The sequence below is a fragment of the Pelophylax lessonae genome, assembly GCF_965119305.1.
Source record: "Pelophylax lessonae genome assembly, chromosome: 2".
In the NCBI taxonomy this organism is placed as follows: Eukaryota; Metazoa; Chordata; class Amphibia; order Anura; family Ranidae; genus Pelophylax; species Pelophylax lessonae.
In genome coordinates this window covers 393044434-393068590 of record NC_138769.1, presented here as the reverse complement: position 1 = coordinate 393068590, position 24157 = coordinate 393044434, and the positions used below count along the sequence as shown (strand labels likewise).

The following is a 24157-nucleotide window of genomic DNA, read 5'->3' as shown; positions in this document are numbered from 1 at the left end:
AAAAAAAGGGTGAGTAGGTTATGTGGAACAATATATTCCAAATAAGTTAAGAGTGAACAAAAAAGAGAAAAACATAGCGGCCAGAACCAGTATGTATTAAAAATGTGCCAGAGAAAGTGCTGAAACTGAGTGCAAAAAGAGAAAGGGATGACTATCCAGTGAGTTGATGTTAAAAGGAAAAGAAAGAATTCCCAAACCAGGGGTACAACCAAAATGGTGAAAGAAAAAGGAACCTCATGCATAAAAAATAAATAAATAAATAATGAAAAACGTGAACCCAGAATAGCAATAGTATTGTGCATGGAGATAAATGAAAAGATAGATAAGGAGAATGGACCTGCAGAATGGCAAGGGCAAGGACGGCTCCCAGCGTCACGAGCCGTTCACAAAAGAAGGAGCGCCACCAGGCAGACTGTGCTGCCTAGAATGGCGTCCCGGTTATGAAAGCAGATGGCAAACACGCGCAGAGACGCCAACGCCAACAAGTGACGTCATGCTCTGCGCGGGAAAACGTGGCGCCGATGCGCCGCGGTCACAGACCACGGCCCACCGCCTCCGTCCAGTACAGAAACAGTCGGGGTGGGGAAGAGAAGGGGGCGGAAGCGATCGAGGAGCATCGCAGTTCCCAAGGGGGGGACGATCTGGGAGTCTACCAATCTGCCCCAGTATTGTCAGCCTGAATGATAGAACAATAATAAAGGATACCAATTGGGGATGACCCAAAGGCATGGCAAGCTATAAAATGGGGGAGTAAAAAATCTATAATAATAAAACGCATGTGTCCCTGTGTCCGCTTTCCCTGTGTCCGTGATATTGCACTACTGCGCATGTGCTGAAAGAACAGCCGTTGGGACGCAGAGAATACCGCCGCGGGAAAATTGCTGTCACGGGCGAACCAAAGGTGCTGGAGACCCCAGAATTGTACCGCAGGTGGCCAAGACACTCCACTACAGCTGATAAAATTTAGGGGTTCGGGGATGAAAGGGCGCGGAACAGTGACCCCGAGAACCGGGCCTCCACCCGCCATAGACTCCAATGTTAAACCTGGTCAAATCGCGGTTAGGTCACGGCCCGGTTCTCGGGGTCACTGCTCCGCGCCCTTACATCCCCGAACCCCGAAATTTTTCTCAGCTGTAGTGGAGTGTCTTGGCCACCTGCGGTACAATTTTGGGGTCTCCAACACCTTTGGTTCGCCCGTGACAGCAATTTTCCCCCCCCACACTACAATCCTCTCCCTCCCTCCCCCCACACTACAATCCCCTCCCTTCCCCATACACTGCAATCCCCTCCCCATACACTACAATCCTCTCCCTCCCTCCCCCCACACTACAATCCCCTCCCTTCCCCATACACTACAATCCCCTCCCACTATAATCCCCTCCCTCCCCCTCACGCTTCAATCCCCTCTCTCCCCCATACACTGTAGAACCCCTCCCCCATACACTGTAGAACCCCTCCCCCCCAATACACTGCAATCACCTCCCTCCCCACATACACTACAATCCCCTCTCTTCTCCATACACTACAATCCTCTCCCCCCCCCCCACACTACAATCCCCTCCCTCCCCATACACTACAATCCCCTCCCTTCCCCAACACACTACAATCCCCTCCACCCCAACACACTACAATCCCCTTCCTCCCCCCACTACAATCCCCTCCCTCCCCCCCCACGCTACAATCCTCTCCCTCCCCATACACTGTAGAGCCCCTCCCCCATACACTGTAGAACCCCTCCCCCATACACTATAATACCCCCCATACACTACAATCCCCTCTGTCTCCCTATACACTACAATCCCCTCCCTCCCCCATACACTACAATCCCCTCCCCTCCATACAAATACAATCCCCTCCCTCCCCCATACACTACAATCCCCTCCCTCCCTCCCTCCCTCATACACTACAATCTCCTCCCCCCATACACTACAATCCCCTCTACCCCCCCACACTACAATCCCCTCCCTCCCCCATACACTGCAATCCCCTCCCTCCCCCATACACTACAATCCCCTCCCCCATACACTACAATCCCCTCCCCCCATACACTACAATCCCCTCTACCCCCCCACACTACAATCCCCTCCCTCCCCCCAAAACTACAATCCCCTCCCTCCCCCCCCACACTACAATCCCCTCCCTTCCCCATACACTACAATCCCCTCCCTTCCCCAACACACTACAATCCCCTCCTCCCAACACACTACAATCCCCTCCCTCCCCCCACCCATGCTTCAATCCCCTCCCTCCCCCATACACTGTAGAACCCCTCCCCCATACACTATAATCTCCCCCCCATACACTACAATCCCCTCTGTCCCCCCATACACTACAATCCCCTCCCTCCCCCATACACTACAATCCCCTCCCTCCCCCATACACTACAATCCCCCCCCATACACTACAGTCCCCTCTCTCCCTCCCACACACTACAATCCCCCCCTCCCCCACACACTACAATCCCCTCCCTCCCCCATACACTACAATCCCCTCCCTCTCCATACACTACAATCCCCTCCCCCCATACACTACAATTCCCTCTCTCCCCCCCCTCATACACTACAATCCCCTCCCTCCCCCCACACTACAATCCCCTCCCTCCCCCCAACACTACAATCCCCTCCCTCCCCCACACTACAATCCCCTCCCTTCCCCATACACTACAATCCCCTCCCCATACACTACAATCCCCTCCCTTCCCCAACACACTACAATCCCCTCCCCCCCAACACACTACAATCCCCTCCCTCCCCCCACTACAATCCCCTTCCTCTCCCCACCCACACTTCAATCCCCTCCCTCCCCCATACACTGTAGAACCCATCCCCCCATGCACTGTAGAACCCCTCCCCCATGCACTATAATCTCCCCCCCCATACACTACAATCCCCTCTGTCCCCCCATACACTACAATCCCCTCCCTCCCCCATAAACTACAATCCCCTCCCTCCCCCATTCAACACACTACAATCCCCCCCCCCCATATATATAGCTCCTTCTGTTCTAAGTATACTAAATAAAAAAAATAAAAAAATATATATATATATATATATATATATATATATATATAGCTCCTTCTGTTCTAAGTATACTAAATAATCTATACATATAAAGTACAAATGTCTCTGCGTCCAGTCCCTGTGTGCGTGGGATTGCGCTACTGCGCATGTGCCCCACGGACAGCCGTTGGGACTTGGAGCGCAGAGACTTCGGGCAGCCGGGCAAAACTGTTGGAATCGGTTGGTGTGCGCAAGCGCACGGCGGGTGCGCGCTCGCGTGGACTTACTGCTAAGTCTGTTTTTACAAATGTTTGACCACATATGTTCTAGCGCCCGTTAATTTAACGGGCTTAATGTCTAGTATAATAATAAATGGGATGAATTGGGGTAATATGAATAGGTAGGATTGTTGAAAATGCTGGGACACACCTCCATCCCTGGATCAATGTAATAAAAGGACAAAAGGGGAAATCTATCTTTTCATTTATCTCCATGCACAATACTATTGCTATTCTGGGTTCACGTTTTTCATTATTTATTTATTTATTTTTTATGCATGAGGTTCCTTTTTCTTTCACCATTTTGGTTGTACCCCTGGTTTGGGAATTCTTTCTTTTCCTTTTAACATCAACTCACTGGATAGTCATCCCTTTCTCTTTTTGCACTCAGTTTCAGCACTTTCTCTGGCACATTTTTAATACATACTGGTTCTGGCCGCTATGTTTTTCTCTTTTTTGTTCACTCTTCAATTATTTGGAATATATTGTTCCACATAACCTACTCACCCTTTTTTATTTTTATTTTTCATCCACTTTTTATGGTTTTGGGCTCATCAAATTTATTTTGATGACTTTCCTCCTTTTATATATTTTTATATATATTACGTGCATATATGTGTTTATACATATATATGTATATATACTTATAATTATTATTAATTTTGGTATACCCTACTAGAATTCTACTTGCCTATCATGCCCAAGCCCTACCATGGGAATTCACACTTTGTCACCGGATCCTGCGCTCTGGCTCTGGGCAGAGACCTTGCCCCCTCAGTTCCCTTTATGGACGTTTCTGTGGGAGACCAGACTGCCTCATTGATAGCTAATACTTCATTGTAAGTTATACATCTGTTTCTTTTATATTTTTTAAATGTACTCCCATATTGGATGCTAGATTGTTTATACATTTATATGTTTTCTAGAAATCAGCATTGTGCCTGCTCCTGACGAAGTGACTTTGGTCACGAAACGCGTTGAGCAATGGAGGCCATTTAAAGTTTTTTTGTCCAATCCATCATGCATCCTATTATCTACATTCATCTATACCATATGTTTCTGATTTATTCTGTTATTGTTTTTTATTGACTATTATGGTTTTATTATGATTATCCAAATGTATACCATTTTATGTCCCCTCATACTTTGTTTGTATACTTATTGTATCTATGTTAAACTGCTATTGATACGTTATTAAACATGTGATGCTAACCATATGCTTCCATATGCTTACCAGCGGATGTATATGTATATTATTAACATTATGTGTACACTGGTCACACCTCATATAAAGTCCCAAATTTGTTTGAACACCATGTGTTCATATATATAATTTTTCTAATAAAGCAGGGACCTTCTTGTACCCCAACTCAACGGGATCAGATTGTCTAGAGACTGTGGATCTTCGCTTCACATAGTAAGGAACTCTCTTGCAGAGGTCTTCAGTGGACAGATTTTGGAACTCGTCCCATGGGAGGAACACCCTGGCTGAGGCCGAGTCCAGAACAGACCCAGATAGTCCAACTAGGTGGACGAAACCAAAGCCAATAACTAGAAATTTAATTTTCAACCAAAGTCCTACAGAGTCTACACAGTAATCTCCCGGTTGTCTGTCAGAATAGTCAGAGACTCTACTCGCCAAAAAAGATCACCCAGGTACTCCAGTACCACAATCCCCCACTGACACAACGTCAACACCGGGGCCAACACTCGTGAAAGCCAGAGAGGCTGAGGTGAGACCTCTTGACAATGCTTCTTGCCCACGGCAAGCGAAGGAAGCGCGGATGACCGACATACCGGAATAGACGGTAAGGCTCGGTTCACACTTGTGCGATGCGGGAACGCTGCGAATATGCAGCGTGTTCCCGCATCGCATCCGCACATCTGGCAGTTCACACTGCCATATGCGATATGCAGGGGGTGTCAATTAAAAGTTAACGACACCCCCAGTTGCGATCGCATATCGCAGTGCGATCTGCAAGTTCGCACAGAATCGGATCACACAAGTGTGAACCACTGTGCGATCCGATTCTGATGCGGCTCAAAAAAAGCCTCATGTGCGCGTTTGCTGCAGATGCGCTGCGAATTCAGCCATACAAAGTGTATGGCTGAACTCGCATCCGCAGATGAGATCGCATGTAATAAAGGAGCAGTGCGCTCCGAATTACATGCGATCTCGCAAACCGCACAAGTGTGAACCGGCACTAAGCCTTGTTAAGATCCCCGTGACGTATGAATGCCACTACCTTACGAATGGACTCCATTCAAAAAATTTGCACCCGCACAAAACAGTTTAGAACTTGAAGGTCCAAAATTGGACAAACCACACTCTCCTTCCTAGGCTCTGCAAACATGTTTGAATAAAAGCCATGAAACAAACGTTCCGATTCTGAGACCGGAACAATCACCCCTTGTAGTAGCAAGTTTTTCACCGCCCCAAAGAGACCACACAGGCGGTCTGGGGATAAACGCAGGTGGAAGGAGAGAAGCGCACTAAAGGAGAAGATCGAAGACTCGATCTTGTAGCCTGGTCCATCAACTTATGGACCCACCTATCTGAATCAGGGAGGTCCATGGGTCTGAAGGAAGCAAAGAAGGAAGCGTCTTCCCCCACCCCAAACACGGGTGATGACGCACCTTCAGGCAGAAGAGGCATTGTCTGCAGGTTTGAAAAGATCCGTTCTCGGAATTCCAGACCGGGTCCGCAAAGGAACCTCCGGAGGAGGTTTTTCCAGAGAGGCCCCGAACAGGCGATTCCCCACAAAGGGAAGATCACATAAGGTCTTCTAGACAGCATGGTCTGCAGACCAGTATATTAACCATAACCGAAAAGCCTGCCGACTCCGCAAAGGCAGGTTCCCCCTTTCAGAACTTGGGGCAAAAAAAAAAAAACTTTGCCCATTTGGGAAAGTCAGGGACACCAAAGCTATGGTGAACACAAGCCCAAGGACCGAATCGGCCCAAAGTCTCGGCTCTTCTGTCAAAAGGATATTTTAAAAACCGGAGACTCCTCCATCGGAATTATGGTGTTTTTTTTTTAGCTTGGAGACCTGAGAGTCCCCCACAGGTGGGACTGCCCACGTACTCAGAGACTCCCCTCAAGGGATACCGACTATTGAAACACTCAGGCACCGCCATATTGTCTTTAGAACAACCCCACTGACTCGCGACAAACTTGTCACAGTAGGTGGAAAAAAAGGAAAAAACCTCCACCGCTTTTTAGGGAACTGTGGCCCCAAGGGGAACGGCGCCTCTGCATCCCAATATTTAAAATTACCCGCACCGATACATTCAGTGCATCCACCAGCGCCTTTGCATTCGCATGTGCAGTAAAAGAGGAATCATCCTCACCGTCAGAGCACCCCAAGTGCATGCACACAGACCCAGTAGATTTGCTATATGCTAAGCCGTGATGCAGACACGCAGGCAGAGTACCCTCACCCACACAATAATGGCTGCTTAGCTAAAAAATGCAGCCAGTCACCAGCTCAAACAGCCTGGTCAACAGCTCAGACAGCCAGCCTAAATTTGAGGTCAGACCCAGCCGCGTGGGTCGCGAGTCCGCCGACAGCTCTGTTAGCTTGATCAGCAATTCGGACAGCTTGGTCAGTCGCTTGGACAGCTAGTTTCGTCAGCCGTGAGTAGGCCGCAAAGCAGTGGCCTCACATTTTGGCCCGATCCGGGCCAAATGACTCAACGCCACTGTTTCTCCTTTCATTAATTCCTCATTATTGGATATTCACTAATATAATTATCCTTTGTCTCCAGGAATAGTGCATTGCTGACAGCTAAAAATATATGCACTTTTCTGCTACATAGTCACTGTATAAATGGCTACTGGGAAAACAGCAGTTTAAGTAAAAGGTAGGGTTCCAACCAACCTGCCAAAAAGCCTCCAATCTCAAAGCTCCACCACTCGATGCACACCATAAGCATGCTGGGGATTGCCAAGCGCATAAATAAGCCCCATTCCTGTAAACAGTCTATGGACCAACCTAAAGAAGACAATATAAAAATATGAAATACAGCACACTGACTGAAAGTACTATCCAGATATAGTTGAGGGACTTTCTTCATACTCACATACCTCCCCAAGTTGATACATGTAGCTTTTTCAAAACAATATACGCAAATAGAACACCAGACATTGCAAATTGAGATAAGGTGGTTGCCCAAGCTGATCCTCTATAAAATCAATAAAAAAAGCATTATAACTATACAAAAAAGAGCAGAATAATGTTACAAAACACATTTAAGATATGCACCTCGTGTGTGCCTATTAACCCTAAGAATTAACTGTTAGGGCTCTTTCACACGGGCGATCCGATCAGATCCGCCTGTCAGTTTTTCAGGCGGATCTGATCGGATCCTCCATGCAGCTCTATGGGGCAGCAAGTGTCAGCGGAGACACCTCCGCTGACACCCGCTGCCATCCGTATCCGATCCTGCACTGCAAGCGGAGACGGAGCTGTCATCCGCCGACTCAGCGGGGATCGGCGGATAGATCCCCACTGAGCAGCACGGATCCGCCTACGGAGGCGGACCGTGTGAAAGAGCCCTAAAGAAATTGCAAGAAAACAAGTGGAGTGTAAATATGTTGTCAGCCACAATATCAAAAGCTGCATAAAAAAAAAGCTGCATAAAAAATATGTCATTCTACAACATCAACATGAATTTGCAGTTGTGACCACCGTTTTATCACTTGTATATACTGTACATCTCAATATTCAGAAAGAGGTTTAATTTAACCAATAAAGAGGAGCTCCAGGCTCCTTCAGAAAAAAATAAAAGTCAGCAGCTACAAATACTGTAGCTGCTGACTTTTAATATTAGGACACTTACCTGTGCAGGGATCCCACAAGGCCTTCACCCCAGCCGATTTTTCCATCCATATAATCCCCGTGTTCGTCCATGTCCTCGCCCAGCTCCTCCCCACGCGTATCGTCACTAATCACATGACCTCATCATGTTGACAATAAAAGTCAGGCAACTGCTGTCATACTTAGAAGCGGTCAGGATCGGTGTCATTATTTGGGTCACCTGCTGATGGCACTGTTGTTCATGGAATCTAAGAACGTAACTCTGGTGGGCCACCAGCGGGTGTCTCCCAGCAGCTGTACTGGACACTTAATTAGGCTGCAGCTGATGTGGACTGCTGGGGGAATAAAAGACCGCCCTTCACTGAGGTTAAGGGCTTCAGTATTTTACCTGCAAGTCGTGTCTCTATTTGAGCCTGAGCCTGAACCTGATCCTGATCCTGTAACTCGTATCCTGATCCCAAGTCTTCCCTATACCCTGCTTCCTGTACCTGACTTCCTGTTCCCCTTGTCTCCTGCCCCTGTCCTGTCTTGCTCATGTGTGCTCCCTCCATTTCTATAGTAAGTTAGGTTATTATTTGGGTTTGCACTGTCACATTTATTTTCATTTACTTTGTTTATGGTTTACTGGTGTTGGTATTGGAGTGTATTATTTGGCTTATTCAACTTATTTCAACCTTATTCAGTCCTGATCCTGATTCCTTAAGTGCAGCCAACTAATCTGATCACCCTTGCTGGATGCCTGCATGTGGTACCCCTGACAGATGCAATGTTACAAGCGTTTTACTTGTGAGTGCATTAATGTATTATAAAGCATCTTGTATTATACTTACTACGCTATGGTAGTCTACTTGTGGCTTTGAGCTCTGTTTTCAGAATCCTATAAGCCTACTAGCTTCTGTGATAATTGTTATAAAAGAGAGATGACACCACTGATGTGTACATTGAAGGTGAAGACTGCTGATCATCCATTGACGGCTCATACATTAGAGTACCCCTAGATTGGGGATCAAGCGTTCCTAGAACTATCATAGATCTATGCAACAGGTACATGTCCATCCTATACTCACTTTGTGGTGGAGCACCGGATTAGTTCTTTAATTTACAGCACAGGGGTTGGGTGTTCAATCCCAAACTGGATCTTTATATGTGTGCAATCGCCTGAGGCGAAGGATTACACCTTTGGTGGAGTTTTGTCTACACTAAGATTTCACTGAGTGGATTGACAATTGATAGAACATTGGAAGATATATATTGTGTTTTAACACTGATTTGTTTCACATCATTGGACTTTTTTTTTTTTTGGTATATAGCACTGAGAGTGTATCTTCCCTCCTTAAGAAAACTTTGTATTCACATTATTATTGAGAGTATTAAGCCTCATTTATTTTTTATTACTTCATATTTCACCTACTGTTCATGGAGTATTGCTTATTATACAAAAATGTGTTTTTAGTTTGTTAAGATTTACAGCAACGAATCACATGGTTTTAATTTTTAGGAACACACATTTTTGTTATTGCAGCAGCTGAACCAACACTTCAGGGCGTATCATGTAATCAGTGGGCCTGTGTGCAAGATCAAAAGTGGGCCCTAGACATTGAAGAAAACTAAAACTTGCAAAGCACGCCACGGCGAGGGGTGGGCATGGTTTAAACTGTGCTAAATATTGGGCGTAGCTTAAAGGGGGTGTGGTTTAATAGAGTCTGAGGTGACTTACCTAGTGCAGAATGAGGCAATGTTAAATAGGGACTTGTATAGAGCGGAGTGCACAGCGGTGGGTAGTATGTACGAGAAAGGGGAGTGGTGTGTATTATGGTGGGTAGTATGTGCAGGAGGGGAGTGTTCCAATCCTGGCACTCTAAGGCAGGACTAGTGATAGAGTAGTCATGTGACCCCACACAGATTGTAATGTGTGCAGACAGACAGATCCTCCCCATCACTGGACTCACCGGATCCCTGGACTCCCCATGCAGATAGATCCTCCCCCATCCCTGGACTCCTTGTACAGACTTCACCACCGACACCCTGAGCAGCCTCTGCACTGCCGGGTGAAGACACAAGACATGTGGAGGGAGGGGCAGCCCCTGCCAGTCAACACGGCAGCCTATGGCTCAATAGTCTCCTGACCAACCTGGGGGCAGAGGGACAGTTGGGGGGGGGGGTGTAGTGTCATAGGAGGTGGACAGAGGGACAGGAGGGGGGCAGCGCCACAGGAGGGGATAGCGTCACAGCAGAGGGGGGGCAGTGGGACAGGAGAGGGCCAGTGTTAAAAGGAGGGGCAGCAGAACAGAAGGGCCGCAGTGTCACAGGAGGGGGGGCAGAGAGACATGAGAGAATGTGCTAGACTGCATTATGGTGATAGGACAATTAGTAGAGATAAAAGTAAACTGGGATTGAAAGGGTGTTCTACAGATGGGTTTGTGGAATGCCGAGACAGGAAGCTGCAGAATGTATGTCCTGCAGATTTATGGAGGGGAGACAAGACAGAAGATGAAGAGATAAAAAAAAAAAAAAAAACAGGAGGATCAGTGCTGACTTACTACATGGTTTTGCAAGGAAGACAGAGAGAGGTGTACATGGAGGGTGGAGGTGACATGAGCTGGAGGAAGTGAGAGTGACCTCACAGAGAAGGTAAAGTGACCTGAAGATAGAGCAAGCTGACCGCAGAGTGGAGTTTGGTGAAGGAGGGGAGTGATTAATAGTTGCAGCAAGTAGGAGAGATAAGGAAGAATTTGGTCGGCTGGAACAGAGGAGTTTGGGAATCATTACATTGTGCCCTGAGGCCGAGGAAGAAGGTTGGCCCGTTGAGTGGGGAGGAGAACAGTGTTCCCTTCTCAATAAAGATTTAGCCTGTTCCCGGGGGAGGTGCTCTTTCTTCCCATACCATGCCCTGGTCACATCCCAACCCTGTGCCCTCTTCACCTCCGATGCCCGACTCCCCCCTTCTCCTCCCCGCTGCCTCCTGTCGGACTCAGCTCCATCCAGGCAGCAGGGTGGGCACTCTGCATGGATCATCTAGCCATCCACCTGCAGTTTGGTTCCCCACTGCTTAAATGAGGAGCACTTATACTTAGTGGGGGAGGGCTCCAATCCTATCTTCTCTCTGGGACCGGCCTCCCTCCTGCTTGTTTTGCTGTAGATCGGGTGTGCAGGAGATCCTGCTACACAAGTGATAGCATCCAAGGGTGCAGTGTGTGTAAGAGCACAGTGCCCCCCCCCTTCAGGCCCATGTGCAGTGAACACCCTGCACCCATGGATGACACACCACTGACTTTATATCCTTATAATGCGGCAAAATTGGCCTGTACCTTTAGCATAGAAGCAGCCCCAAAGCATCATGTTTCCACCTCCATGCTTGACTGTAGAGATGGTGTTCTTAGGGTCACAGTCAGTATTTTTTTCCTCCAAATACAGTGAGTCAAATTAATGCCAAAGAGCTCAATTTTGGTCTCATATGACCACAGCACTTTCTCCCAATACTTCTCCGAATCATTTAAATGTTCATTGGCATGACTGTACATGTGCCTTCTTGAGGAGGGGGACTCGCTATGTTTGGAGGAAGAAAATGCGGACTATGACCTAAGAACATCATCCCTACAGTCAAGCACAGAGATGGAAACATTATGCTTTGGGGCTGTTTCTCTGCAAAGGGTAAAGACCGGCTTTGCCCCATTGAGGGGCCAATGGATGGGGCCATGTATTGTAAAATCTTGGATGAGAACCTTCTTTCCTCAGCCAGAACACTGGAGATGTGTCATGGATGGGTCTTCCAGCATGACAATGACCCAAAACATACCGCAAAGGTAACAAAGGAGTGGCTCAAGAAGCAGCACATTAGGGTCATGGAGTGGCCTAGCCAGTCTCCAGACCTTAATCCTATAGAAAATTTATGGAGGGAGCCGAAACTTAGAGTTGCCAAGAAACCCTAAGGATTTAGAGACGATCTGTAAAGAAGAGTGGACCAAAATCCCTCCTGAGAGGTGGGCAAACCTGGTCACTGTGCTCGCCAACAAGGGTTTCTCCACCAAGTACTAAGTAATGTTTTGCTTGGGGATCAAATACTTATTTTACTCACTGAACTGCAACTCAATTTATAACGTTTGTATCATGTGTTTTTTTTCTGGATTTTTGGTTGATATTCTGTCTCTACCATTTAAAATACACCTAAATTAAAGGTATAAAAATTACATACCCTTCATTTTTGTAGGTGGGCAAACTTACAGAATCCGCAGGGGGGTCAACTAATTATTTTCCCCACTGTATAAAGTCCCTTCTCAACAGCCCTCCCTGTAGGGTCTGGGATTTACTTTTTACATAAGTATGGAGGTCCCCCAACTTTGGTGGCACCAAAGGGTGCGCACACTACTCATGCCAAATTCTCTAACTAGGAATGGGCCCACTGAGACTGTCACGTGGCCCTCCCATACCCAGTTGAATGGTTCTGCAGGGGGGGAGGGGGGATCAGGAGAGCAAAATTCGAATCATTGGAGGAGAGCAGGCCGAGTTCCCAGCACAACTAGGAAACTGACCATGCTGTGCATGTCTGCCTAGTGTGGTCAGTTTTTAATAAGAAAGCAGAGGGACTGGAAAGCACATTGTATTTCACACAAAAGAAACAACACATAGAACAGGATACTTTTTCATACAATTACATGGTACAGCAGACATTTCAGGAATATGACATTTTGGGTCAAAATAGTCTTTAACTGGATTTTTTAGGATATCCTATGCTCTTATAAGCTTGTTCTTTTCATCTTTGTACTTATTTGCCTGACAGACATTTCGTACATGTTTCATGTACATATTGAAATAGATTTAACATAAAATATACAGTATAATTATGAAAATAAAACATACTTACTCAACTCCAAGCTTCAAACCATACATAAAGGTGGCATTAACAGCAACATTAATGAGGTTTACTGCAAAACCAGTTATAACCTGTGGCCATATTATATTCTGGAATTAAAGATAAAAACAAACTTCAAAGTAAATACCATGGAACAGTAGTAGTTAGAACTATAAACAGATTTAAACACCGACAATAAACCAGGATATGTAGCCTTAAATATTTAACGTGTCTTTATATTAGCATCCTGCACTCCACTGCACAGAATTAGTCAAAAAAGAGCACAGAGGAAGAAGCATGCTGTAAGCTATTCAGGTTTTACTGCAATGCACAGTGCTGTCAATCTAAAAGAGACTTTGCCAAAAGAAGGTAGCCTAACCAGTGTACTTCGATTTTACTATCCAGTCACAAGCTAGGCTTGTTTTGTTTTTTTAAGCAGCTCCTCCCGGCATCAGGGCAGGCCCCCTCGATGACCTGCACCCGCCATCTCTGTGCAAAAACACATTTGCCATGACTAGGCTTCCCTACAGAGGAGAAAAATGAGATCAGCAGTTTGACCATGCCATCTTGCAGGACTAAGTGACTCTAAAGTGCATTTCCACCTTTGCAGTCAAACTTGAGAAATCCCCAGAGCATGTTTATTAGGTTTTCCTTTTCACACAGCATACCTTAAAACAATTTAGACATTTTTACCTTTATAGTTGTTTCTCTGAAGCAGAATTATACACTCTCAAAAAGTTTGTATTTTTCAGAATACCGTGCAGTGAGCAAGTGGGAAACAGATTTAGGGACAGGTTTAAAATTGTATTAACATACAAAGTAACACCCACGCCTTGAGATCTTTAGCCCTTTGTTAGACAATGTTTACAACTCATAATAGGATCTGTTAGCACAGTATACACAGGGTTAATTACGACAGATACAAACCCCCCATATAGAAAGAGAAAGCCAAGTACAATTTTTCAGCAAGTAAAAAAAGGGGATCAGCCTAACTATAAAAAATATTTAAACTCAATATGTGAATGGAACACGTAATAAATATAAAAATAGGTCTTACCCCCTATATGGCTGCAAAGGTGGAAAAACACCTGAAGAGTGACTGACCAGATTAGGGTGAACAGAGGATCCATATCCATTCTGGGTTAGCCAAGTCCCAGAGCAGTACCAAAGATGTGTGTCTAAAAACTAATAAAAATTATTGGGAAGGAAAAAAAAAATTCTGTCTCTCTCTCTCCCTATTGATCGACAAAATGAAGAGTGCATGTCAGGCAGATATACTGCAGACCATCTCTGTGACTGTCATACAGGAAGAAGTCATTCATTCTATATTCATCTGTACTGTATACTGTCCTTTTATGAGTTGGTGGGAAAGTGCACAGAGAAGTCCAGTATGCCTTCTATTAAATGATTGCTGCACAGTATGGCATGCACAGTGGCTTCTGTAAAGCCAGTGGGGAATTTTCACAGGATTGCTGCAGCAACACACACATGAATGGTGTGGGGTGACAACAGTACACCAGCTTGCAGCCCAGGATATATTGCACAAGGCTCAATCCATTTCAACCAGGCTTCACCTCATCACTCAATCATGGTGTGGCTTGTCTTTAAGGAGAGGAAGCAACAAAAATGCTGCCAGAACCTGCCATCTGCTCACAAAACAGAAGAGATTAAACAATTTCATGTTCGGCAATTTTACATGTCAGCAGTGGCAAAGTGCTAGAACCTTTGCTCTCATTTGTTCATAGGGGTTACCTTGATGGCACACTGAGAGGCCAGTAAAAATAGATAAAAGTAAACCGTCAAGCACTTTAAAAAAGCATGGTAAATCATAGGGGCATACCTGGTTCTGTAAATATCGTGTCTGCAGCTGGTAAAGGAAAGTTGCCTGTAAACAGAATTTTAATTTTAGAACAAATCTCTCTGCAGCAAGACAAAAAAAATACATTTAAAGGCTCAACTCTGGGAAACCTAAAAATAACTGCTCCTTTACTGTAAGGCAGCCTTTCTCAACCTTTTCAACACAGAGGAACCCTTGAAATAAATTTCTGGTCTCGGAGAACCCCTGCTAAAAATTAAAAATTAGTGGGACAGTCGGTGAGAAGAATGCTCCTTACTCTGATCATTGGGAAGAACTACCCCCTTACAAACAGCTAAAAGGAACAATGGTGTCATTGGGAACTTATCTGAGAGGCAGAAATTGCCCATTGCTCAAGGAACCCCAAGCAACCTCAGGAGAAACCCTAGGGTTACACGGAATCCTGGTTGAGAAATCCTGCTGTAAGGGTTAACTGCTTGTTTAGGACTAGACTAGTCTCTGCAGTTTCTTGTTCCCTATGGCCCAGCGGTCTAAGATCCTGAAGTCATCAAAATCAATGCAGGGTCAATTGCCCTGCATTGGACTTGATGATGCCGAGGGACAGTCCACTGCCAGAGCGTGGGGGAGCACATTTTGATGGGAAAATAGAGGATCAGGTAAGCGAAAGTGCAAAAACTCTCCCCTCGATTAATCGAGCAGTTACCCTTGCACTGCAAGGGGGTGTGGAGGACCCCCTTCAACCCCCGTAAAATTGATTTGGATGTCGATAGCTGCTCAGATCACTTTTGCTGTACTCTAAAAAATGATACCAGGAACACTGCTGCAGCCAAGATCCTGGTCAAAGCACCGAGTTACGAAAACATGCAGGTACATCTATTTGTGTGAAGCGGTTTTGGACTTTAACAACAAGGTTTTCAAAGATCCTTTTTTAACAAAGTTAAAAAATGTGTCTTTAGTTTAAACACAGGTTACAAGATCGATCCAAGGAAGTGACCTGAGTAAGAGATGTTACTTGTGATAACAGCTTAACAATTCAATATACTAGAGAACATTTTTGGCCATCCATGTGAATTTGGTTACCTTTTTAACAACTAAATTCCAACTTTTTTTTTTTTTTTTGCTTTGGATAGAGTTATTTGTGTTTGTAACCCCATATTTCCGACCCTATAAGAACTGCACTAGTAACAGTAGTTGTCATTGGGCCTTAAAGGTAAACCTTTGCAAAAAAACATTGTAACCACCCCTCACTGTACTAAAAATGGGTATTTGTTTGTGCTTTCAGGGATAGAGAAAGCAAATCTCCTTAAAGCGGTTGTAAACCTCCGAAAAAAAAATAAAAAAATCTGAAAGACAAAAAGGCATAAAGAGCTAGTATGCATCGCATATTTATTTCAGGTACTTATATAGCGCCGTCAATGTACGAAGCGCTTTACATATATATTGTACATGCACATCAGTCCCTACACTAAAGAAGCTTACAATCTAAGGTCCCTAACTCACAGTCATCTATACACATACTAGGGCCAATTTAGACAGGAGCCAATTAACGTACCAGCAGGTCTTTGCAGTAAGGGAGGAAACCAACGCAGGCACAAGGAGAACATACAGGCAGGTAGTGTCATGGTTTGGATTTGAACCAGCGACCCTTTTGCCGCTAGGCGAAAGCACTAACCACTAAACCACTGTGCCACCCACATACTAGCTCATTCTGAAATACTTACCTTAGAATGAAGCCCCCGCAGCGGCGCTCGCACAACGCTGACACAGCCGACATGTTAACCCATCTAAGCCAGAGTATGGTTGACAGTCCAGATAAAATTGAGATCATTGTTCGTAATCATATAAAACCAGCATTTCAGGTATTCCATGGGGTCTGCTAAACCAGCCACTGGAGCAGACCTTGTGCTGTCAAATTTGAACCCCTGGATTGCTAGACAAATTTTCTGCCCACTCACTCTCTCTCAGTCTACCATCATGAACCCCTGAAATGTGTTGGCTCATTCACTCTTCTTCGGTAAGCCATTAAAAAAAAGAAATTTGATTTTACATGGTTTGCTATTATCTGTATACATGTCAGTCTCCAACACCAATAAATAATATACAAAAAACAAAAAACCAAAAAAAAACAAAAAAAAAAAAAAAAAAACTTACAGGAAGAGCAGGGATGAAAATGATCACATATTTCTGGGTTAACCTATAAAATATAAAAAGGACACTACATGGTAAATCTATGATTTCATTAGTTAGGAATCTAACAATACATGCAGAGCAAAGTCAAAAGTTACAGAGGTTATTCCTGCAATCATGTGATAACAACCTCAGTGACGTTCTCTCCTACAAGGTTTGAAAAAAAATTAACTTTTATTACTTCCTACATAATGGCTATTCATTGGTACATTTTTCTGGATTACTACAAATGAGTCCATTCCTGCCTTTTCCCCCAAGTGATCATCGGGGGTCTAAGAAGCAAAAAAAAAAAAAAAGCACCTCTGAGTGCAGTATTTAAAATTTATAACACAAGGCAATTGTAAATACTGCACTAAGAGGTGCCTTTTTTCTTCTGATTCTTTATAATTGCTTCTCACCAAAGTGCTGCCTTGAGCGTTACCTTTCTGCTGCTGTCTAGGACTGGTCACCATTCTTTACAAGAGTACCCTCATCTCTCCTTGATCATCGGGGGTCTGTAGCTGTAGCAAGTTCTACTTATCTGAATTTATAGATATTTAGAAAACATTAAAGTGGTTGTAAACCCTTACACATACCCAGAGAAGTGACTGGCTCCAAGTGATACACACATCAAACAAATCCTCCTACATAAGTTGTACCTGTTTATCAGCAGTCTTCTCCCCATCTGTTCAAAGTCCAGAATTTATGAAGCGTGTCTGAAATGTCAGAGAAAAGGGGCAGAGAGCTGAATTTAAACTCTGCAGGGCTCTGAGAGCTGATTGGAGGGGAGGGAAGGGATACTGCCCCCCCTCCCCCTCCTTCACATAGCTCACAGAAACAGTGCTCCAATCAGCTGGAGCTCCCTCCCATCACCTTTTTTCCCTTTGGTGTCAGGAAAACTTGTCAGAAGTGATTCATGCTGAAAGCAAAGCAACAAGACTGCAGAGAGAAATGGCATTTAGTGTTCTGGACTGAGACAAGTTCACAATATAGAGGGATATGCTTTGTTCATATTTTATATCTGAGGTGGGCGTGGCCAGGCTGGGAATGTGAGTCGAACAGCCTCACAGAGCTCCCGACTAATATCCTGCTAATGATCTGGACTTTGTCCTGGCGATATAGGTATATTCTTCAGCGCAGCCAGAGGAATCTATCAACAACACTCCTGACCAGATCAGAGCTATGATGACCCAAGGAGGCAAGGGAGAAGGAACAGCCCTGGACATTCAACATGCACTGCCCAAAATGAACACCACGAGGCTCTGAGAAGCACTAAGACACAGGCAGCAAAGTGGGTAACTGTCATAAAAAAAAAAAAAAAAGATGCCCCCAAGAGGGGCAAGGCACTTCTGCAGCCCAGGAGGAAGAAGCTTACCCATCCCAGTATATAGAGACACAGCATGGGACTGAGCTTAACACCATGTCTTTCTCTGACAGTGATCAGCAGACAGATACTGCAGATATGATAGAGGGAGAAGTACAACCTATCCCAAGTCAAATTTTTCAAGCTGTACAGCATTGCACTGCTTCAGTTAACTCAGTCAAAGAGCGTTTAGGGAGGCTGACAGAAGAGGTGTTGCTGCTGCGACAAGACCTCAAGAAGATATAAGAACTGCTGCTGCTAAAGGCCGCATCAGTGACCCTGAGGAAATACCTCCACTGATTGCTGAAACCCGCACAGCCGCCCGCATAGCCACTGCCACAAGTGACAAAATGGATGATATTGAAAATCGTCTTAGTGTAAACAATGTTCGCATAGTGGGGCTGCCAGAAGAGGTTGAGGGACGTGACCCCACAGAATTAGTTGAGAAATGGCTACTGGATCTATTTGGGAAAGAAGCCCTTACCCCACTGTTCGCTGTTGAAAGGGCGCATCGTGTTCCTGCTAGGGCTCTCCCAGGCAACGCACCTAGGCCAGTCCTGGCGTGGCTAGAACACTACCACGACAGAGAAAATTCTAAAGGCTAGCAAGGGAGAAATCCACCATACACAACAATGGCATCAGAGTCTTATTTTATCCGGATTTCTCGGCTGAGGTGCAGAGGAAGCAGGCCAAATTCCAGGATGTCAAGCAACGTCTCCAACACCTTAATTTGCCATATACAATGCTCTACCCTGCACGGCTACGGATTACAGCCAGGGGTCAGGCACACTTTTTCAACTCAGCCGGGGAAGCTGCAGACTGGCTGGATGTCATTGAGCCCTCTCTTCTTGCTCGGCACTGAGACAACGCTGAAATCTAAGACTATTTTCTTGTTCTTCCTTAACAAATGTGCACATACTTTTAATTCATTGGTTCTGAAGGGCGCTGCACTTTTACCGGAGTCACTAAAGTGTTGCTATGTTTACCGATAAGCTCAAATGGAGGCATCCCCTCGTAAGGGATCGTTAAAAGCTCTCTGCGAGATACCTCACCACCAAATGCGAAAGCACCTGATAGGTGTTATCTGTTGGAAAGCTTTGCCTGAAAGGCACCACTATAAGTTATGGCTTTGTTTAATTGATACCCATAGCCGGGAAGAACGGTCTCTCAACCATCTCGGCCAGGTTTTTCCTCAGTTAATCTTTGGTATTTTTTATGAGACTTTGTTTTCTGCACTTTTGGAGCCATCTTGTTCATTTACAATACTTACTAGGCCTAAGCAGGTACTTTAGTAGTATGAGATGCAGATGCATCTCACTTGCCACATCGCATAAGATCCTATCATTAGTCGCATGATGGACATACGGTACCTCTGGTTACCTGGAATGTTAGGGAACTATACAATCCTTTAAAGAGGGTGATGGTGAGTACGGTCCTCCGTAAGTACCATCCTTCAATAATAGGCCTCCAAGAGACCCATCTCACACCAGAGACTTAGCTGTGTAAAGTATTCCTGGGCACAAAAGATAGATCATGCCACGCATACTTCATACTCCAGGGGGGGTGTGTCCTTCTACACAAATCTCTTCATTTTCATGAACTAGCTGCAATATCTGATTCTGAGGGGCAATACATAATTTTTAGATTGTAAATTGTTTTCTTCAGTATGTATCATAGCTGTGGTTTACATACCTCAACCCTTTTCCCATTTCAGTGCTGCAGGACTTGTTGGTCTTCACTTTAGATAAGCCTAGGTGATTTTAATAATGCCCTAAATTCTACCCTAGAAAGACATCTCCCCCACAAATTTAGGTTCCTCAATATAAAGGGCAGACCACTGCAACTATTTATGGAAGAGGTAAAATGGGTGGCTGTAGGGAGAGAAACGTACCCTATAACTGTCCAATTCTCCTGTTATTCTAAGACATATGGGTCACTGTCTCGTATAGATCTTTGTCTCGGTTCAGCTCGATCGATTGATTTTGAAAATAGGGTATGCTCCTAGAGGGGTGTCTAACCACTCGCCTTTGATATGCTGAATTTTTTTGGCAGAAACTGATATCGGAGGGCGCTGGGATTGGACAAAACATGGTTCGTTTCTTTCAGGATAACGCACAGACGAGGCCCAGTCAGCTTGGCTCCTTGCACAGGATGCCCTGACACAACATTGATTAACTCCAAAGCCCAAAAAAAAGTAGGTTTTTTCCAAGGTAATCTTTTATGAAGAGGGGGAACAGACTGGTCGCCTGCTTGCAAAAATAGTTAAAGTACGCCCAGCGGCTCCGATGATTGGTGCACTAAAGCTATCCCAATTCCCCGGAAACAGTTATGGCAGAACTAGTAAAATTCTACTTGGATCTCTATGCATCTAAGGTCTCCTATACCCCAGAGGCCCTATCAAGTTATTTACAGCCTATCAATATACCCACCCTGTCAGACACGCATAGAGCAAGTCTGAATGCTCCTCTTACTTCAGAGGAGATCCGGGAGGCAACCAGCTCTTTTCCCAACTCCAAAAGCACCTGGGGATGATGGGCTGCCAATGGAGGTATTCCAACAACACACTGATATCCTTTTACTAAGCTGTTGAACATATTCAATGAGGCCCATAAGCATGGATGGTAACGCCTTCCATGAACAGTGCTAGTATTTTGCTTTTGAAGCCTGGTAAGCCAGCTACGAAGTATAATACCTATAGGCCCATTTCCTGTTTACATGCTGGCATAAAAAAATTTGGCTAAAGTACTGGCTCGGAGGCTTAAAGTAATTGCGGATATCGTTCATGCAGACCAAGCTGGCTTTATGCTTAACAAATCCACTGCTTTATACAGTATAAATACAACCTTAACATGGGAGGGGTGGACTTCAAGGACCAGATGATGGTGCCGAACTTAATTGCCCGTAAGGCCAGACGCTGGTTAAAAAAAAAAGTGTCTGTATACCTATTTCAATTGGCTCTGTTGAATGCTTATGTGCTATACAAAGCGTCAGGAAGAAGTGGATCCTTCCTAAAATTCCAGGAAGAGATCATCACAGCCTTTCTGTATCCAGAAGGTGCTGTCGCCAAAAGTCACAGTCAAGCTGCAGTGAGTCGGCTGCATGAGAGGCATGTTCCAAATGTCCTCCCAAGTACCTCTACCCAAAGACACCCCCAAAGAAGATATTGTGTCTGTCTAAAACGCAGATATAGGCGTGACACCAGCTATTTTTGTCCCTCCTGCCCTAGCCAACCTGCTTGCTGCATCAGGGACCATTTCTGTCGCTACCACACACTAGTAGATTATTAGTATAGGGTACAGCACGGCACACTTACACAGGGTCTCAAAAGATGTTAGATGGCGATCACATTTTGAGAGACCCTAACTTGGAACGTTTTAAAGTTAAAAAAATAAAAAAAAATTAAAAAAATAAAGCCAAAGTTGTTTTATTGAGTTTATTTTCTGTTCTTACTCTACTTTTACTGTACTTTTTAATATAGTTTTATACTGTAATGTTTTATTGTTCCTGTTTTTCATTGTTAACCATTTTTTGCTTTTCAGATACCACCATTCTGTGCTATTATAATGTAATGTTTTATTGTTATGGTTTTATTGTTAACCATTGTTTGCCTTGCAGGTACACCCATCAGCTGCGGCACTGATTTATATATTCTGACAGCAACAGCGTTTGCTCCCAGCATATATGGAAATCTATTATGGCAGCGCTGAAGGTGGGGATTTCACCACTGCAGTTATTTCTTCATCCAGGTTTATCAATGCGAATGGAGGAATCTGCTATGTTCCTTTTTTTATTTCTCCTTCAGCCCATGGGCTGCATGAAAAAAAAAAGAACCGTACAATATATGACCAACAAGGACCAGCACGTCGCTGGACTTTGAGTAGTCATACCAGGATGATGCCTGCAGATTTAGGCATCATCTTGGTATCATTTTTTTTACAGCCAGCGGTCGGCTTACATGTAAAAGCAATCCTAGCGGATAATTAGCCACTAGACTGCTTTTTACAAGCAGTGGGAGGGGACTCCTCCCCCCGCCTTTCACGGTTTTCCTCGGACTCTCCTGTCCCACCGGGTAACCCGAGACTGCAGCCGGTGGTTCCATCATCTGACCATAGAGCTGATTGGGGACGAGAATGGCTCCAATCATCTCTATGGTCTAAGATACCAGAAGCTACGAGCATTTCATGACCTCAGTTTCACCAAATATAAACAGCGCCTTTGAGAAATTGGGAAAGCATCTTATCACACCAATCTTGGTGTGGACAGATGCTTTAAGGGCATTTTAAAGCATATCATGTTTGGTATCTATGTACTCAGTAATTTTTTACATTTTACCAAACAATTAGGAAAATTATAGTGTATCTGTGCATTCAATTTAAAAACTTTTTTTTCTTCCCCGCAAAAATTGCGTTTGGAAATCTATGCGCAAATACAGTGTAAAAAAAAAATTGCAAAACCCACCATTTTGTTCTGTTGGGCCTCTGCTTTAAAAAAAAAAAATTATATATATATATATATATATATATATATATATATATATATATATATATATATATGTATTGGGGATTCAAATTAATTGTCTAGTAAAAAAAAAAAAAATTCTCTTCATGTAAACAGAAAGTCACAGAAAAGGCTTGGTCTTCAAGTGGTTAGAAGAGTGGATGATGTGTGGTATAAGCCTCTAATATTGGGCATAAATAGCCAGGACAGTTCAAACACCCCACAAATTACCCCTTTTTGGAAAGTAGACACCCCAAGCTATTTTACTGAGAGGCATGTTGAGTCCATGGAATATTTTGCCACATTTTTTTTTTTTACACAAAGTTGTCACTAAATTATATATTGGTCACACAGGCCATGGGTATATGTGAAATGACACCCCAAAATACATTCTGCTGCTTCTCCTGAGTACAGGGATACCACATGTGTGAGACTTCTTGGGAGCCTAGCTGTGTACAGGACCCCGAAAACCAAATCACCATCTTCAGGCTTTCTAAGGGCATAAATTGCATAATTTTACTTCCTCACTATCTATCACGGTTTCAGAGACCCTGAAAAGATAGCACAACCCACCCCCCAAATTAGCCCATTTTGCAAATTAGACACTCCAAGCTATTTGCTGAGAGGCATGGTGAGTCCATGGAATATTTTATATTTTGCCACAAGTTTCGGGAAAATTATTATTTTATTAATTTTTTTTATTTTTTTACACAAAGTTATTACTAAATGATATATTGCTCACACATGCCATGAATATATGTGAAATGACACCCCAAAATACATTCTGCTGCTTTTCTTGAGTACAAAGATACCACATGTGAGACTTTTTGGCAGTCTAGCCGTGTACAGGCCTCCGAAAACCAATCACCGCCTTCAGGCTAAGGGTGTAAATTGTTGATTTCACTCCTCACTACCTATTACAGTTTTGGAGGCCATGAAATGCCAATATAGCACAACCCCCCCCCCCCCCAAATGACCCCTTTTCGGAAACTAGATACCCCAAGGTATTTGCTAAGATGCATGGTGAGTATTTTGCAGCTCACATTTATTGTGGAAAATTAAGGGGGAAAAAAAAGGAAAATGCATTTTTTTTTTTCTTTTTTCAAATTTCAAAACTTTGTGACAAAAAGTGAGATCTGCAAAACACTCAACATGCCTCTCAGCAAATAGCCTAGGGTGTCTACTTTCCAAAAAGGGGTCATTTGGGGGATGGGGGGGGGGGGGGTTTGTGCTATCTTGCCATTTAATGGCCTCCGAAACTGTGATAGGTAGTGATGAGTGAAATTAACAATTTACACCCTTAGAAAGCCTGAAGGCAGTGATTGGTTTTCGGGATTCTGTACGCGTCTAGAATGCCAAAAAAAGTCTC

The 24157-nt window shown here is 44.4% G+C and overlaps 1 protein-coding gene across 1 annotated transcript in view; it reads right to left on the bottom strand.

The window, feature by feature from the left end:
* LOC309546397 (multidrug and toxin extrusion protein 2-like) overlaps window positions 1-24157 on the bottom strand; it is a 167737-nt gene that overhangs the window by 108356 nt on the left and 35224 nt on the right. The window contains exons 5-9 of the mRNA XM_082246056.1: window positions 16914-16956; window positions 14787-14831; window positions 12959-13056; window positions 7365-7462; window positions 7159-7272 (exon numbers count right to left, since the gene is read on the bottom strand). Coding sequence (XP_082102182.1) covers window positions 7159-7272; window positions 7365-7462; window positions 12959-13056; window positions 14787-14831; window positions 16914-16956 — 398 coding nt within the window. The remainder of the gene's footprint in view (window positions 1-7158; window positions 7273-7364; window positions 7463-12958; window positions 13057-14786; window positions 14832-16913; window positions 16957-24157) is intronic.